The 16,942-nt window shown below is 37.2% G+C and overlaps 1 protein-coding gene across 7 annotated transcripts in view; it reads right to left on the bottom strand.

The window, feature by feature from the left end:
- The window catches only part of MARK1 (microtubule affinity regulating kinase 1), a 61,652-nt gene that overhangs the window by 14,878 nt on the left and 29,832 nt on the right, over nucleotides 1–16,942 (bottom strand). For 4 of the 7 annotated variants that reach the window (XM_087774741.1, XM_087774745.1, XM_087774740.1 and 1 more), the window contains exons 4-12: nucleotides 14,340–14,388; nucleotides 13,136–13,201; nucleotides 12,053–12,123; nucleotides 11,011–11,067; nucleotides 6,937–7,173; nucleotides 6,728–6,847; nucleotides 2,428–2,527; nucleotides 1,708–1,820; nucleotides 261–435 (exon numbers count right to left, since the gene is read on the bottom strand). In XM_087774741.1, coding sequence (XP_087630867.1) covers nucleotides 261–435; nucleotides 1,708–1,820; nucleotides 2,428–2,527; nucleotides 6,728–6,847; nucleotides 6,937–7,173; nucleotides 11,011–11,067; nucleotides 12,053–12,123; nucleotides 13,136–13,201; nucleotides 14,340–14,388 — 988 coding nt within the window. The remainder of the gene's footprint in view (nucleotides 1–260; nucleotides 436–1,707; nucleotides 1,821–2,427; nucleotides 2,528–6,727; nucleotides 6,848–6,936; nucleotides 7,174–11,010; nucleotides 11,068–12,052; nucleotides 12,124–13,135; nucleotides 13,202–14,339; nucleotides 14,389–16,942) is intronic. The other 3 variants (XM_087774746.1, XM_087774743.1, XM_087774742.1) reach the window with 1 other exon arrangement.

A 16,942-nucleotide genomic window follows, 5' to 3' on the forward strand; every position in this document is an offset into this window, starting at 1 on the left:
GTTTATCCAGACCAATATTTTGCCATTACTTCCTAAACAGGAAACATCCTCAAGCTCTTATTTAGTGAGTCAACCAAGTAACAAGTCCAAAAAATTAAATCTGCAAATTACATTGACCCAGATTTATGATAGAAGCGTTCATACAAATAAAAGCATCACGGAAGAGCACGATATGATACACAACAAATGCACAGAGTGGTGGACCTGCCAGGTTCACAAAACACTGCACATTCAGACTTAAATTGTGTATGTTACTTTACTTGTTGGAATGTCATCCCCACCATGATCACTGAACCGCCGTTGTTTCTGATTAGTTGATATACTCCGCTGGACCTTCAGGTGAGCAGGAGACTGCACAGAACTGTTGTTGAGGTCACTGCTAGGACGAGATCTTTGACCCAAGTTGCTGCTGGACAAGGACTCGCCTCCTTCAAACTACAAGAAAAACAGTTTTTCAAAGCATAAACAAAATTCAACATTACTGGTACTTTTATGGCATAATAAAGTGAAGAGTTCCAATCAAAGGCATTTTTTTTAAATTTAAAATTGTATCCAGAGTTTAATTTTCTTCAAGATGAATTTTATCACTTCATCTGTGTTTAATGTGCCTTAAAAACACACAGCTAAAGCTAAGAAGTTAATGAATGCTCAAAATAAAATTAGAAGAATCTTGACAGTAACAGAAACTGTGCTATTTTAAAACCTAAGCCAAAGAAAGGCTCCCCTGCCTTTTTTTTTTTTTTTAAGCTTAAAGAGCATTTATAGCTTCAGAACAATTTCAAAATGCATTGGATTGAGTCAGAAGAGCTAAAAAAGCAAGTACCACTGACTCAAGGATTCTTTATGGCCTTCAACACATCTTTATAAGGTATGTAACTCAGCCACTGGTTTGTTGATATCCAAGAAGCGTAAGTTGTAAGTAAGAGCAGTGGAAAAGACGAATACGCTCTTCCAAGCAGTTTGAGTCAAAATCATTTTAGACAGATTCCCTCCACGCTCTGCCATCACAAGGGAATTCTGGTTCAGAGATGTTGTGGGAAAATGCACTCAAGGATGCACATATCAGATCCACACTATCTTAGAAATGAAGTAAGGCCAATGAAGCAGCAGGAAAAAAATTCCTTCAAAAAGAAAGCCTTGGTCTCGGCTTGATTTCTTGAAAATCCCTGTGGTCCCAAAAGATCTACAGATCCCTCTAGTTCCAAAACAGTCAAAAGATTTTCCATTACAAATTTATTAATGACTACAATGCAATTATTAAATAATAAAATAGACTATATTATAGTATATGAGTCAGAATGGATGTGTACGTTTCTGAGAAATAAAGGATGTCACATCTTAGTGGGCAGAAGAATAATTGCTCTAGTCAAATTAACTATTTCAGATTTTAACTGTAAACACACATGACAGGAAGAAGACTCAGCACTCAAAAGCCATGCTACTTCAGATTAACAGCTAGCTTTTTAAAAAAGCAGTTCAACATATTTACAAGCAAGTGTGAAAATACTGTATTCCATCTATTTCTTCATATGAGAACTAAGAAGATATCCAAGAAGATATGAAAAGGGAAAGACATTAATAAGTTATCGATTACAATTTTTTGAAAAAGATGTTACAAAATAGTTCATAAAAACATTGACAACCAGAATATTCAACCCAGCCAGATATAAAGGCCAAAACAGAAGATGTAAATTAGGTAGCACTTACTTCAGGTGGTTTTCTACCTAGAAGCAGGTAAGTAGCCATAACTTCATCGTACTTTTGGTTTACTAAAGATTCATGGATTTCTTCTCTTGAAAAGCCCATTGTGACCATAATGTCTAAAAGTAAAAAGAGCTAGATACATTAGCAGAATAAGTGCTTAGGTTTACTGACACCTTAAGAACAATGAAAATAGAAAAAACCCTTATAATTTAACAGGCAGCTAGGATTCAACTCAACCAGCATAATCTTTGCTGTGCGAAATCAAAAAGGCTACAACTCCCTTCTTTCATTGTTATTTTCTTCTGGAAAACTCAACTATGTTATTCAACATAGCTCAACATTATTCAATATTAAATGTTATTCAACAAACAAATAAAACACTGGCAAATAGAAACTATGAATAGCTACAGGGCCAACAGAGTATCTTTCTCTGACCACGGCAGATAAAAATTGTTGCCCTCATAACAAAATCTGTTTCCTTCTCCCTGTTGAATTCTGTAATCTTATTTGTCTTTTGCTGTGCTTGTAGATTCATGTCAGCTCAGTGAAGTCACAACAGTAGTTATAAGGAGGGCATTGTAATGAAATTTCTCATTTAAATAAAAAGAAAACGTTTTACTTGTACAATGAGATTGTATCTCAAATTCGATAAAAGAGTCTAGTTTGACTTACAAGATAAAATTGCTTATGTCATCAGATGCAACATCCTTGTAAAAGTCTTACCTATTCTCTTGGTGTCATTAAAATCTGGTTCAGGCTCAGTATAGGGCTTTAGTTCTTCTTCTTCATGGCCAACATTCATCCACCGATCCTTCATAATTTGCTAAGGAAAGAAATGTGCTTTTGGTCAATATGCCATTTACCATACCCGATTAAATCTGTGCTAGATGGTCTGGGGAAAAACAACTTAAAATTCATAATAATCTGAACGCTGCTCTTTCCCTTCCACCTTTTCCCCTCACATCATACAGTTTCTTCTTTTCATTCTTTTGTTTCCATTAGTTCATTCCCCCCTACTATTTAGCCTTTACAATACACCCCCCCCCAATACCAGAAAAAATACTGAGAGAAAAAAACTGCACTTCCAACACACAAAATCTTTCATTTGTACCCTTCGCTTCCACCATCTCTTAACCTTGTCTTGCTGAGTGCCCGACACTCGTGCCCTAACCTTGGTTAAGATCCCTAGATACTACTATAATACCAGCTCTATCACAATATAAAACTCCTTCAAATAACAACAAAGGAAGTGTTTAGAAACTAAGGATTATTTCAGGAGCATGCCAATGCATCCTACAGTCATTTGTTTCAAGATTGTGATGCCAACTGGTCATTTTTTCCTATGGATCTTCTCACTGCACTTGACCTAAATATGTTCACAGTTTGGCTGGAGGGAGAAATGCCTCTTAACTCTCTCTATGCCATGCAGGTATTTACTTTAAAAATTTCTCCTGCATTCTTTGGAAAATTTCCTTCTGCTGTGGCCTGGATCTTTTACATGCCTGAAAGATTGATCAGCTGGAATCCCTAACTACCACCACAGTTTCTCCTTAAGGACATATTAATCTTTTTTAAAACAGCTAAAAACATTTTCCCTCCTACAGCAACAGGCACACATGCCTCTTCAGGGACAGATGCTAATAATGCTCACTAGATTGACAGAAGAGTGAAACAAGTGCCAGCAAGTCAAGTTTCCCACAGGCTCCAAATATGCCTTGAAAACACCGAATTAAGTTATTTCTCACAAAGAGCAAAAGACTCAATTTTCCATTGATATAACCAAATTCTTTGTATGTGGTGCTGCTGCCAAATTACAGACCCCAATAGCTGCATCCTTACAAGAACAATACAGAACTTTGTACTTGAGCCAGTTAACATTTTGCTGACAATAAGACTTAAAGATTTCTTCAAAGTTCTGCCACAGAATTGATTTTTTTTTTTTTTTTTTTTTTGCTTTTGAGGGGGATAAAGGGGAAGGGATTGTGAACACATATTGCTATATTGCATTCTGGCACACAGTAGACTTTGGTTACATATTCGTAGCCTTGCAGTAACATGACAGACTCCCCAAAGAGTACTATGCAGTATCTGCATTTACAATTTTTTTAAAGATACCGTTAATTAAAGCTAAAGTTTAAGCATGATGAGGTGTTTGGATGACAGGAATCACACTGCTCAAATCTGACCTCCCCTTCTCGATCCTTCTTGCATTAATAGGCAAAACCAACAATTCCCACTTACAGTTTTTCATGTCCTTCAGTAGGTGGATCTATAGTTCAATGTAATCTGCTCTAGGTTTCCATCTGTTAAATATCTAAACTTTTGCTAGCTTCTGTCTTTTAAATACATGATCTCACAGGCATACTGTGTTATTGTACAACTCTTAAAACAGGCTCTTACAATCAAGCATTTTGAAGTGACACCCATGATCCAATTCCAGGATCAATATTACATCTGTGTAAGTTCAGCTGGGCTGCCAGTCAGCTGACTGAAGAGCAGCTGCCTCGGTCAGGGTATTTACAGATCTGACCCAAACTGTATTTCTTAAAGATCAACCCAAACCGAATTTCAACCAACTAGGTACTATTCATGAGGTTTCCCTCAATTTTCAGGAAAACTATCTAATAAAAATCTAGCCTGGCTCAAGACCTGCCTGTCTCAAAATTATTTGCTTTATTACTGTTTGTAAGCATAAATCTGTTCTGTGGGAATTTCACACAGTGTTGCTTTGCAAAGAACTGGGAGGGGAGGAGGAATTTGTTAAAATCCTGTCAGAGAGATCCACATGTTTTCTGACAATGCTTTTTTCCCCATCTCCTCCTGCAAAGATTTACTGTTTTACAACAACATTCTCTTGCTTCTAAAATGATTTCTCTCTGCTGCAACCATGAAAAAGTCTAGATGAATCACTTTAACAAAAATGTGCCTGGTCCTTACCGGAGGAAAAGCGCTAAGCCTAACCCATATGGTGCTGATCCTGTGTCAGCCTCAGCTTTGATGCTAATGTCACTGACAAACATCCTATTGGATGGTCTGGGAAAAACATGCATGGGAACTGAGCGGGTGTATGGCTGGGACTGAGCAAATAATTAAGACAAAGCACAAACCAAAATCCTCCCCACCTAAGATGACATTGTCTTTCCACTTTTAGAAACTTCTAATATATACACACACACACATTTCCATTCCAAATATGTATTTTTAGAAGTGCTCAGACAGAAGGAATAGTCATTTCTTTCCAAACGATGTACCATAGCTTTCTAATTCAATAAACGTGATTTCAGGAACATTCATTTTAAGAAAGTTTGTGATGTCTGTCTCCCTCAGATTACCGTACTGATCAACGCCTGTTATCATCAGTACTTTGATACTGGCTCAAGACCCCCTATCACACCTAACATTTACTCGCTCTCTTCCATACAATCTGACAACTACACTGTTCCAGCAAGGCTGCTATCCAACACTGCTCTCCAGGGACAGGAAGGAATTTTAGAAGAACTGGATAACACTACAATATCTAGAATGAAAGTGAAATTAGATCTGAAGAGAAACTGCTGAAAATCCAGAGGAAAGTTCAATAGAAGGAAAATCTGTTTTCCTAAAACTTAAACACAACACAGGGAAAAAGTGAGCTTTCACCATCTTCGAGTGACTACGCTCTTATCACTATGTCCTCTAGACAGTAATAAATACAACATAATTAATGAATATCAAAGTAGAAGCCACCATTCACTAGTCTCTTCAGCACACATTTTATTCAAGTTAAAACTATTTATAACAAGTCACAAACCAGCATCAGCTTGAAATAAGTTGCATGCAGACAGAGCTCAATAAATGCATGCTTCCTTGCACAGGTAGCATCCACGCCAGGAAGCATAAGTCATGCCACTACAAATAAAAAGCTGCTTAAATGGGATTTATTCTCTGGAACACCATCCACTGCTGCACAAGTATGCATAGAAAGATGAAACAAAGGTCACTGGTGATTAACTCATGCAAATACTATTTTAAAACCATTCTATTTCTCTTCTGCTCTACTTCCGTCTCTATGGTAAGTACATGTTATTTTACGAAGTCTCTCTTCATTAAAGAATTCACAAAATAGGACAGAGCAACATTTAGAGTGAACTCTACACAAAATATTTGTTAAATATCAGCTCCAGAGTTATCCAGCAAGTATATGTCAATACAGCAAACTTTAACAAAACAGCCCCTTAAAAACACTGAGCCTTTCAGACACCTTACAAATTATGCACAGATATTCTCTGCATCCCATGAAGAGAAAACCTAATTTACTAAAAAAAAAAATAAAAAAAAATCATAACTCAGTAGAAATCCTCAAAACAGATTATCTGCTGTGTCCCTCAGCTAAAATATTACATATGTTAATTTTCCAGCTATTCAGAAACAAAGCTACCAGAAGGGGGAAAAGAGAGGACTGAACAGAAATAACTAGCAATTATTAGCTTATCATTCAAAGAGTTCTTAGTGCTTATCTGTATTATGGCACTAAAACAAACAAAAAACCCACATAGTTTTCTGTCACAGTTATTCTTCTTGTATATATCCTTTCTAAGAAGTCATGCTGGAAATGGTAAGTTAAGTCAAAAATGCTAATGGTATTGCCTGCTGCTGTTTTTGTTTTTCTGGAAAAAACAAAACAAAACAAGACCATCCCCACCAACTAAACCCTCCAACTACAATCTTGTCCTGCTTTCTACACATTTTGAACTAGCTCCATTATCTGACCAAAACAAGTGGGAGCAGTTTGCACTTTGAAATGCCCTTAAATAATAGTCTTTAGTCAGCCACAATTAAGGTCAGACTTTCATTCATTAACACTTTATTTTCAAGCTGCACTGTCTCTCTCTCTTTTTTTTTTTTTTTTTTTTTTTTTTACTTTTGGGCCCTTAAAACAGGAAGAAAGTACCTATCATGAAAAATAAAGAAGCCTTTAGCAATTATTGTATTTTATTCTTTCTTAAACTGAAAACCCTGTTTTCCCCAGGATGAAATTACTTACTTCCAAGCTGCCTCGTTTTATTGGATTCAGTACTAGTAGCTTCTTAAGTAGATTTTCACAGTCTGTGGACATATAGAACGGAATGCGGTACTTCCCCCTCAGTACTCGCTCCCTCAGTTCCTTTAAAATAAGGTTTTAAAAGGTGAGCCTATTAATGACATAGAAGATTTAAAGAGAGTAAAAGCCAAGCTTTCGTATTGTAACTGTACCTTTAAATTCTGACCATCAAATGGCAACGATCCGCTTACTAGTGTGTACAAAATCACCCCAAGGCTCCACACATCCACTTCAGGACCATCGTATTTCTTTCCTTGGAAAAGTTCAGGAGCAGCATAAGGCGGGCTTCCACAAAATGTGTCCAGTTTATTACCGACTGTAAATTCATTACTAAAACCAAAGTCTGCAATTTTAATGTTCATGTCTGCATCAAGTAGAAGGTTTTCTGCCTAAGAGAAAAATAAAAGAGGAAAAGGACAATTTACGTGTCAGAATTAAATCAATGTATTACAGTGTATCATTTATCAATAAATGCAAAAATGTTTCTTTTTCTAAAATGGTTCACCATCTGTATCTGTCTTGCAGAACAAAAGAAACTAATCCCCCTGAATACATTCCAAAGATTGAAAAATCGACTATGTTTACTCAGGAAAATACAACTGTTTAAAAAGCAGGTAAACAGACTTGAAAGTCGGCTAGTGAATTAAGTATGAAGATTTTCTTTTCTGGAAGAAATAACTTAGTTCAGCTTTAGACTGAAGTATCTAGACATCTCAGAACAGCAGTTTCAGCTTTTGAAAGGTTCATGCCAACTTCTGATGCCAAAGAGCGTAAATCTAATCCCAGGCATCAGCTACCATTTTGGTGGCGTAAATGTTAAAAGGGATTTAAGAAAGAAGATCTCTTCTGCTTACAAGATGACAGCACATAGCTTGAAGTGTTTATCTTAGCGCTCTGTATCAAAAAATTCTCTCCCCTTTATTATTAGCGTTTGCTTCAGCAATAACACCACCAAGGTGTTTAACACTCAAGTATTACATTGTGTATGAAAAAATGCATGTATTATACATCTAAGAATATTAATGCCTGTGCAGCGATCATCACGTGAATGCAATGCATCACACAGACATAGATGCAAGTATTCAGGAACCTGGAGAGTCAGCAAACAGTATCTTATACTTAGTGTCACAGGTAGGTCAGAAGATTAAAAGAGTGAGGTTAGAGAAATACTAATACATTACTGGAAAAAAATAAAGTGCATTTCTCAAAATGCAAGGATGCTGTGCAAGGATGCAGCAGAAGTGGGCAACGTTTACTCATCTAACTGGGTCCCTGCTCCTGATCTGCGTATCAGCAACACTGGAGCTGAGCAGTGCAGGAATCCTTCTTTTTCAACAGGAGGACAGACACTAGCCAGAGCAGAGGATTCACCTAACTGCCAAACATCAGTTTTATAGCAAACACAGACACCTCTCATCAGATGCTATGCTCAGAATTGAGCCCAGAAAATAAAAAAAAAGTCTTTGTTTAGGATCAGAGAAGCAGCAATCAATTTATTAGTTGCTTTGATTAAAAGGGTAAACATGATTTTGTTTGGGTTGGTTTGTTTGTTTGTTGGTTTTGTTTTTAATAATTTCACTTGCACTCAATGAGCAGGAGACAATTAACTACCAGTATATCAAGCCAATAGCTGCGCAGCAGAATTTAGCCTTTATCAGGAGTAAAATACAGCCCATTTTTACAAACTAACTATCCTGGAAAATATTTTATTTTCCCAATTTATGACCTGTAATCTCAGCTGGTTCCAGCTGATGTGCCTGCAAACAGACTCACAGAGATATTTTTCAGATCTGACAGCCTTCTGTATTACTGCACAAAGACTTCATTTTCCTTGTGGTCAAAACACTACTGTCAGTGCAGCTGCTCTGAGATTACAATAGTCCTCCTAGTTCAACAGTACTCTGCTACCCAAGTACCCCATGCTTTTAGGTTCCTTACTTCAAACAAAAACACCAAAAAAAACTTTTTAATATGCCAAATAGAAAGACTATGCTCTTGTTGGTTACATGTTCAGAGCAAAAAGTATTAACAGTCACTGAAAAGTTAAGATAAGTTTTGTGCATCACAGGATGAGCAAAGTTGGAATTGGTTATAGCCCTTTCTACACAAGCTGTTTATAATCAGAGAAAATTAAAAGGAGACAGTTTAAGTACCCATGGGCCTTGCACTCCTTCCTCTTCTGCCAGAACAGCCTGGACAACCTTGCGCATTTTCTTAGAAGTCTTCCTAGTTTAGTCTGAAGTAACTTACATTTGATGGAGTTTACCCTTTCTGTTACTAAAGCCACAAAGGCTAATCAAAAATCTCCAAAGTGGTGCTAGACCTCTGCCTTGCAGCACTAACAATGTCAGTTGGTCAGCATCCTCATACCGTGGAGAAAGTCAACAGAAGCAGAGGTGAATGCAGACATAACTTTAAAGTTGCTTCTTCCTTCTCTGCAGCTCCATGAGAAGAGTTTTAAGTGAGACAGAGATGACACATAACGTTTGGAAAGGAGAGATGAAGTGAGAACACCTCCTCAAAGCCATACATTTAGCCTTTTTTTCTTTGGGGAATGTATTTTTCATTGGCTAGGCTGACTGGCTCTCAATCACACCTAACACCGAACTTTTCAAACGAGTCTAGCACAACTTCATCCAAGAGAAGACAGAGAGAGAAAAGCAAACAAAGAAATTATTTTGGAGCTTGCCTGCCTTGCAAATAGGAAGGAGATCAGCAGCAGGCGACTTGTGACAGATGGTAAAAGGCATCCCGCGTGAACGCTGCAAAGCAGTTTTGGATAGTCCTGTGCGCAATGCAGTGAGCTGTATGCATGCTACGGAACGAAGAAACGAATGAGGGGTGGAGGATGTAATGGGCTGTGGGAGAAAGAGTGAGATGCAAGATGGTAAATAACCGCAGGGGTTAATGCAGTAAGACTCAGCTGTACAGCTGGGCTGAGCAAGTCAGTGCCAGGTAAGCACGAGGAGATGGCTGGCTCCCTACTCCCAGCCCAGTATAGGGCTGAGACAACCAGTGAAAGCAGCTCGTCCAGCCAAGCCAATAGGTCCCTAGGTGAAGCCTTCTGGAAAGCTCAACAACAGTGGCTGCAGTAAGCTCCAGGGAGCTTGAGAAAACACTCACGGGCTCCAAACCACCACACAAGATGGGGAGGAATTTTTTTTTTTTTTTTTTAAATCAAGATTTCAATGAGATCCAGCCCTTTCCTTCCTTGCATTCTGACTTCAGAGTGCTGGCCAGGCCCCTCCATCATCAGATGACAATGGCCCTGGGGCAGGGAGGACTCAGCAGAAAAGGATGTATTATCCAGCACCTTATGCACATGCAGGAGCTGGCAGATCAACAGGTATTAGGGAAAAGATTTGTAAGAAAGAGGTTGAGAGCATGTTGCAGTGTATTATAAGAAAGTTAAGACAAAAGATACTGGTGAAAAAAAACCTTACAAATTATTAAACCTCAACTTTTCACAAGTATTTAGATGCATTAGTAAAAAAGAACCTACACCAGTGTTTTCTTTGTAAATGTACAAAGACAGCACAGCAAGATCACAAGCCAACTTTTAAGTGGGTGAAGACCTTGTGTCCAAGTCACATGATATCTAAACTTGGCATGAAGGCAACTTCAGACTGAAGGTTTAGGTTGCACCTGCAATTGCTGAACTCTAACACGGTCTGGTATGTTTATACAGATAGATTACTAGAAAGCATCAAAAAAAAAAAAAAAAAGGAAGTTCGACTAATTTCTGTTTACTTTCGATTTATTTTTCTGCCTGAATTAAACACTAGAGTATAAAGCAGAAGTTCAAATGGATTAAAAACCTAACAGTATTTCTTCTGAATCGCTAAGAAAAGACTGCTTTATGTATCTTGCAATACATTTTAACTGAAAATATTTTAATTAAGTAGTGCTGACTGGTATCATTGAGCTTCTGTGGTTTCACTGTGTAGACATCTGCATGCCAGCAGGTATAATTCTTTGGAGAGCATGTCTTTTTCTTAAAGCCAAAACTGGAATGAAAGTAACACATGTTCTATTCTTGTCTCTCCCCTGTTCCAACAGGCAAGCTACATTTTTTTTGTGCTTCAAAAAATTGAGAATAAAATACAAGTGATAGATTCCTCATTTACATGTTTGAGGCATTCAGAGACAGTGGCAAGGACAAGTATATAGAATGAAATTAAGTCTATACTGTCAACCAGCAAAATGAAAAGTAAGTAATAGCCTACCTTAAGATCACGATGAACTATGCATTTCTGATGACAGTACTGCACAGCAGATACAATCTGAAACACCAAGATGATTAGTAAAACATTTTATTTCAATCTCAGTGTAAGTTTTCATATATAATTTAGTAATTTTGGCTCCTGATATGATTTAGTAGAACACAAGAAATTAATAAGTACAGCTTTCACTGTAGAAAATATTCATTTAAGTTTCATTAAGGCTCAAATACTAAAACTAAAAAGTCCCTAAAAGCAGCTCATTTTCTTATTAAAAGAAGTTTAATACATACTCCTCAAGGTAATAGGCGAAACATCTATTTCAAATGCAGATCACCCAATAGCAATAACTATAAAAGGAAATTATTTCACCCCGCAACCCAATAGCTGGATGTACCATCTCAGATTTTATCTTCTGAAATATTTGCAGCATACCTCTGCAATTCATCCCTAACAGAACAGTTAATTCAACATTTTCATATACAACTTTTACATATATATAAAACAAAAAACAAGTCTGAAACAGTAAGTTAAAAGCTGTTTCTTTATGTGTTAATTATATACCCTAATTCTGAAAAATACCAAATTTTGTTTATTTATCTAATTAAGCTTTTCACAAAATAATCACTAAAAACGGTAAGAAAAAGATGAGAAAGGTTGTAATAACAATATAAAAACCTGTTACAGAATACCCTTTGTACAAAACAATGTGACATGACACAGCAATACATGTCATCATATCAACATCTCCAGATAAAACATCTGTTAAATTCTACAATATTCAGAAAAAGATTAAAAACTCAAGTGAGTCACAATAAAAAGATGTCGCTCTTAGGAACATCCACTAAAGAATGTAAAACAGTCTTACTATTTTTAGATAGTACGTAGGAAGCAGATATTTTTCTCTTCAGGGATTTTTTCCACTCCAGCTTTAATAAACATTATCACAACAATGAATATTTTTTTAAAGTAAAAGAATTATGCTCACACTCATGTCTATCTGAAAACACCATAAATAGAAACAAAAGAGTGAATGTTAATTTCATACCTGCCTGAATTTTGCACGAGCCTCTTTCTCTTTCATTCTTCCATGTGCAACTAGGTAGTCAAACACTTCTCCTGATCACGACAAGGACAAAACATCAGTCCTATTGGCCAGGTTTTATTTTTGACTGTCATGCACGATCAAATCATGCTTGAAAACACCGCTCCTCCCCACCCCCACCCCCCTCGCCTTTTGAAGGGAAAAGAAATAGAAGCAGCCAGGAAAAATTCCTTTTTACTTTTTGCACTGGATTTCAATTTTCAGACATATAATAGTCAAGAAATATAAAAATGGAACCCTTCATACTAAGGCTTCTTCAATTTTTAAAATAAATTTACTTAAAAAACACTGTAAAACAAAAAAGAAATTACTTTAACAATGAAAAACATTTACATCGCAATCGCTGGGAAACAGGCAACTTCTTATGTACCAGGTTTGTTTCACATATCTCTAGCAGCTTCACTTGACAGTATCTGTATTACTTCTACTTTTTCCTTCTTGCTCTCTTTCTAATAAAGCTGCTCAAATGCCTTTCAGATCCTCATCTTTGCACTATCTGAGGAACAGCCTTTCCTAGCTGGTAGGAAATCCAGCCCTGGGCTGGATTCCCTTCCCACATTCAAACGTTTCCCATTCAAATGCTAAGCGGCTTCTCAAGCAGGCACCCACTATCCCTCACACTCTTTATGATCCTGCTGGTCCCCTGTCCTGTGTTCCTTACTCCCATCCCCTGGACCTGCCTCTCCAAGTGCTTTGGCACACATTTTCAAGATAAAATGAGGCACCAGTGCTTGCCTAAATATAACAGATAAATACTGAGTCAAGTTTTTGCCAGAATCGGCACCAGATTAGGTCCCGATATTCCGGCAGAAACCTCAGAACGGTAACTACCCTTAAGCACAAACCCAACAGGTGAACGTGATGCAAGCAAGAAAGTCTGCCCTGGGAGGTCTGCTAGGACTGTTGTGAAGGCCAGACTGGAATAATCCATTAACCATAAAATCCTTAAATCTTTCCTAGGCAGGCAACCAGCATGGCTTCCCGTATTTCAGTTTATCCTTAAAGCAGAATTAAGAATCCACTTACCCCCGCTGGCATATTCCATTACCAAATACAATGTCTTTTCAGTTTCAATAACTTCAAATAATTTTACTGCAAGAAAAATGAATGAGAGAGAGATTGCAGCAGGGAGCAAAAGCACAGCAGAAACAAAAAATTATACTCATGAAGTGAGCACAATTTATGGCCAGTGATAACACTAAACCATACAAAAACTTTATATCCTTTAGGTTAGCATTCTTTTGAGGGGAAAAAGGCAAAATTAATTTCTAAATCACGTTTGAGAAGAAAGCATATTAATTCACAATTTTCTCAGAAGTTTATCACACTGTACAAACAAGTTCATGCTGAAATTAGTGTTTAATTTGACACAGACATCTTTAAGATCATACAAACCTTCCCTGTTTCTCTAGTAAACTGCTCCCAGTTAGAAATCTGAGATTCTGACCAACTAAAAACCGAGCAGACACCCAGAAATGTTAAGTCCGGAAGACTTTCCTCAGATTGTAATAGTAGCCACTTGTTTAAAACAAACACACCCCCACCGCCACCCCCAAGAAAACAAAAAACAGCAGAAGCTAAGAATGCTGGAAAAGCAACAAACAATTCAAGGGATGAGAAGGGAGTGCCTGGCATGTAATAACTTGTACGCCTTGTCCATACCTTGTATGCAACAAGCCCTCTGGCCGATTCAGGACCATTAACTGTCTCTGGAACAAGACTGTCCAGCCCTCCTCAGCCAGAAGAATTGTCATCACAAAGTAGGGCCCTGAAGCTGTGGGGTAGGTGAAAGAACTAAAGCAGAAAGGGAAAATTACATACTTTGTAATTCTAATTTTCTGGAAATATCAGTCGGTGGGAGTGTTTCCTAGACTGAACTAATGGAGTTTTGCTACCTTCACCTAAGAAACTCACGCTTTTTGGCCTCAACAGTAATTTCAATGGACAGAGGGGAGCTGGGGACCTCAGATTGGAGCGCTCAGCATCTCCTACTTTGTGCTAAGGCTTTCTTGGACTGAGCAGTTTATCTCCTCAGAGCAAAATTCTTGTTTCAAGCAGAGTCAATGCAGGAGGTGAGACAATGAAGTGTTTACTGAATGCTCACTGTCCTATTATCTCAAAAAAGTTTAACGAACAAAAGCATAGCTGTAAAGTACATTCAAATAAAGCCAAAGAGAGTAAAATATAAACAGTGTAATGAAAAAAGTTTGCAGAAATGCAGGGCTCCTACCAATATTGGGATGATTCAGTATCTTCATTATTCGTACTTCTCGAAACAGCTGTCAAGGAAGCAAGACAATTTTCTTAAAGTGTGCTTATTAGGGAAAAGTTATTCAAGATATGCAATTTTAGGTGGTAAAAAGGAGCAGCATAAGCCACAGAAAATAGCATTAGCATAAAATACAGATGAATATAGCGCAGTGAACGCCAGAAAACGTAATCTACATCTTGTATGTTATATAACAATAACCACTACCAACGACATATCAAAACCAGACTAATCTTTAAGCTTTATACGAACAGATACAGGTAAGTTTTATAGCCCTTTCTGGAGTTTCACAGTGACCAAAATCAACAGATTATTCACACAAGTTTTTTTACCTCTTTGTTCCGATTTCTTTGGTGACTGGCAAGCTCAGCTAACTACCCTGAATACATATAGAACTGTGGGTGCAAATACAAGGTGTAGTACTACATAAAAGTTGAAGACACAAGTGTTAAAGTGGAATTAAACAGGAATCCCGACGTCCCCCAGTCCTGCCGCTCCACAGTGGTGAAGCGGGTGAGTTCACTTTTCTCACAACTACCAAATCTTACACTGAGTCACAAACAGTGATGTCCCCTCTCCCCCTCCCCAAGGCCTGAAGGTTTATAATTGGTGAAAGTCTGGTTTATGATCCTGAGTCACATAACTAAAAACAACTCGACAAACTCATAGCCCTAAGTGTAAACACTGAAGACAACGGTGGTTTTACATTTTTATTCTTTTTTAAACCAGGAACAAGAGGTTTTCACTCAAATTTCTAGCATTCATGGGTTTATTGATTAAATAAGAGGTGAAGCAAGACTAGGGGCTCAAAGGGAAGAAGCCAAACAAAAGAAATCCAAAATGACTACATAGTTCTGTTACTCTGTACTTGAGGCTGTCAATATGGATAAGTTTGCACTGTTTTACTTCAAGTGGACAGCATATCCCCACTGTTAAATCTATTTACTGTGCTGTGCGCTCTTTAGTCCCGTATTGAACTGAAGTAGGATGTTGAAATGAAGGAAGAAAAGCTCACTGGCTTCAGCGTAATGCTTAGCTGTTTTGGAAACATCTTAGCCCTACAGTCCTCCTTATAGAGAAACCTGGCTCAACACAGAAGTGCGTTGTTGCTGTTTTGCTTGTCTCATGTCTCAGAGGACATATCTCCCTCCATTTTCAAAATTAGTCCCATTTGTTCAGATGCTACCTGCATGAAAGAGTATAGCGATGAAAGCCAGAGACTGAACACCTCCTCAAAGAGTAGCACTTTAGCTTCTTTTTTATGATGGCTGAGGCTACAAGTTAAGAGAAATTAGAATTCTTTTGCTTAGACACCACTGATTTTTTTTACTCCATTTGTGCCACTTAGTAATAACATTTCTAAAATTCTGCATTTATTCTATACATTAAGACTATAGAGCAACATCTTTTTGAAATTCAGCTTTTGATCAGTTAATATAATTGCAGTTCTATGTTCACATTATTTAAGTATTTCAAGCTAGTTACTATCCACTTGCCTTATAATTGCCATTAAAACAATTTCAGAAGGAACTATATACTCTATAAAACCATTTCTCCGAGGAAACATGAACAGTACGATGCAGTTTGCTTGTGTTCAAAATGTAACACGTGGGTATTTAATACTATGCACTAGAATTAACTTTAGCAAATATTCTTGTTTCCTCATAAAGCCAGTTATTCCCATGAAAAAACATCATACCAGGCTGTTCGCTGTGCATTTTTTGTTTTTCTAAGTATCTGAATTTGCTGCTCAAGAAAAAGTTTCTCAGCTAAATCGATATTAATTAGTCAGAAGCTAACAAATCTAAACCAATAGATGGTACAGCTTCAGAACAGCTTCTAAGCAGGTATGTGGAAAACTGCAATTCCTGCCAGAAGATTGGAAAGATATTTCATAACTTGACAGTATTAATGCTGGTATAAAAGTTACAGCAATGAACACGTCTTCATAAGCAGGATTAAAATATTAGACTTCTAAAAATAAAATAATTTCAAATCTAGAAAAAAAGATCATTAAGAGACACAATTTTACATGCAATGTGAAGCATATAGTAATTGCAAAAGAAAAAGTGCATAATCTTATTCAATATTCTCACAGGATTTAGAAGTTTACTAATTGGTTTAAGATTCAAATTGATTTCACAGTGACACGAAATTTTGTTCCACATAATATGTAATTTTTTCTTCCATAAACGAAAAAGCCTATCAGGAAATGGACGTAAAAGTCTATTTTCCTCAAGACAGAACATTACTGACCTCTAGCCCGATGCAGATACTTTGTTATATGAAAGCAATGTTTACTTGCTCCGGTTCTGAATAGAAGACATCACCAAGACCCAAAGTATGGGCTTAGGTTTATTCCATACAAATGCCAATAAAATTTTTTACAACATCTTGTATTATATATCCTGTTGAATAGACATTTTTCAGAAAACTGAAGCATATGTTCTCATACAAAAGCAGGTACACAGTCATGGTACTCACCATGAGTATCTCAAGAGGAAGTAGTTAGTCTCAACCTTTTGAAAGCAAGCAGCTATTCTAAGGCAAATTCTAAATTAACT

This window comes from Nipponia nippon, unplaced genomic scaffold (genome assembly GCF_047370975.1).
Source record: "Nipponia nippon isolate SJK-2023a ecotype South Korea unplaced genomic scaffold, ASM4737097v1 scaffold_4, whole genome shotgun sequence".
Taxonomy (NCBI): Eukaryota; Metazoa; Chordata; class Aves; order Pelecaniformes; family Threskiornithidae; genus Nipponia; species Nipponia nippon.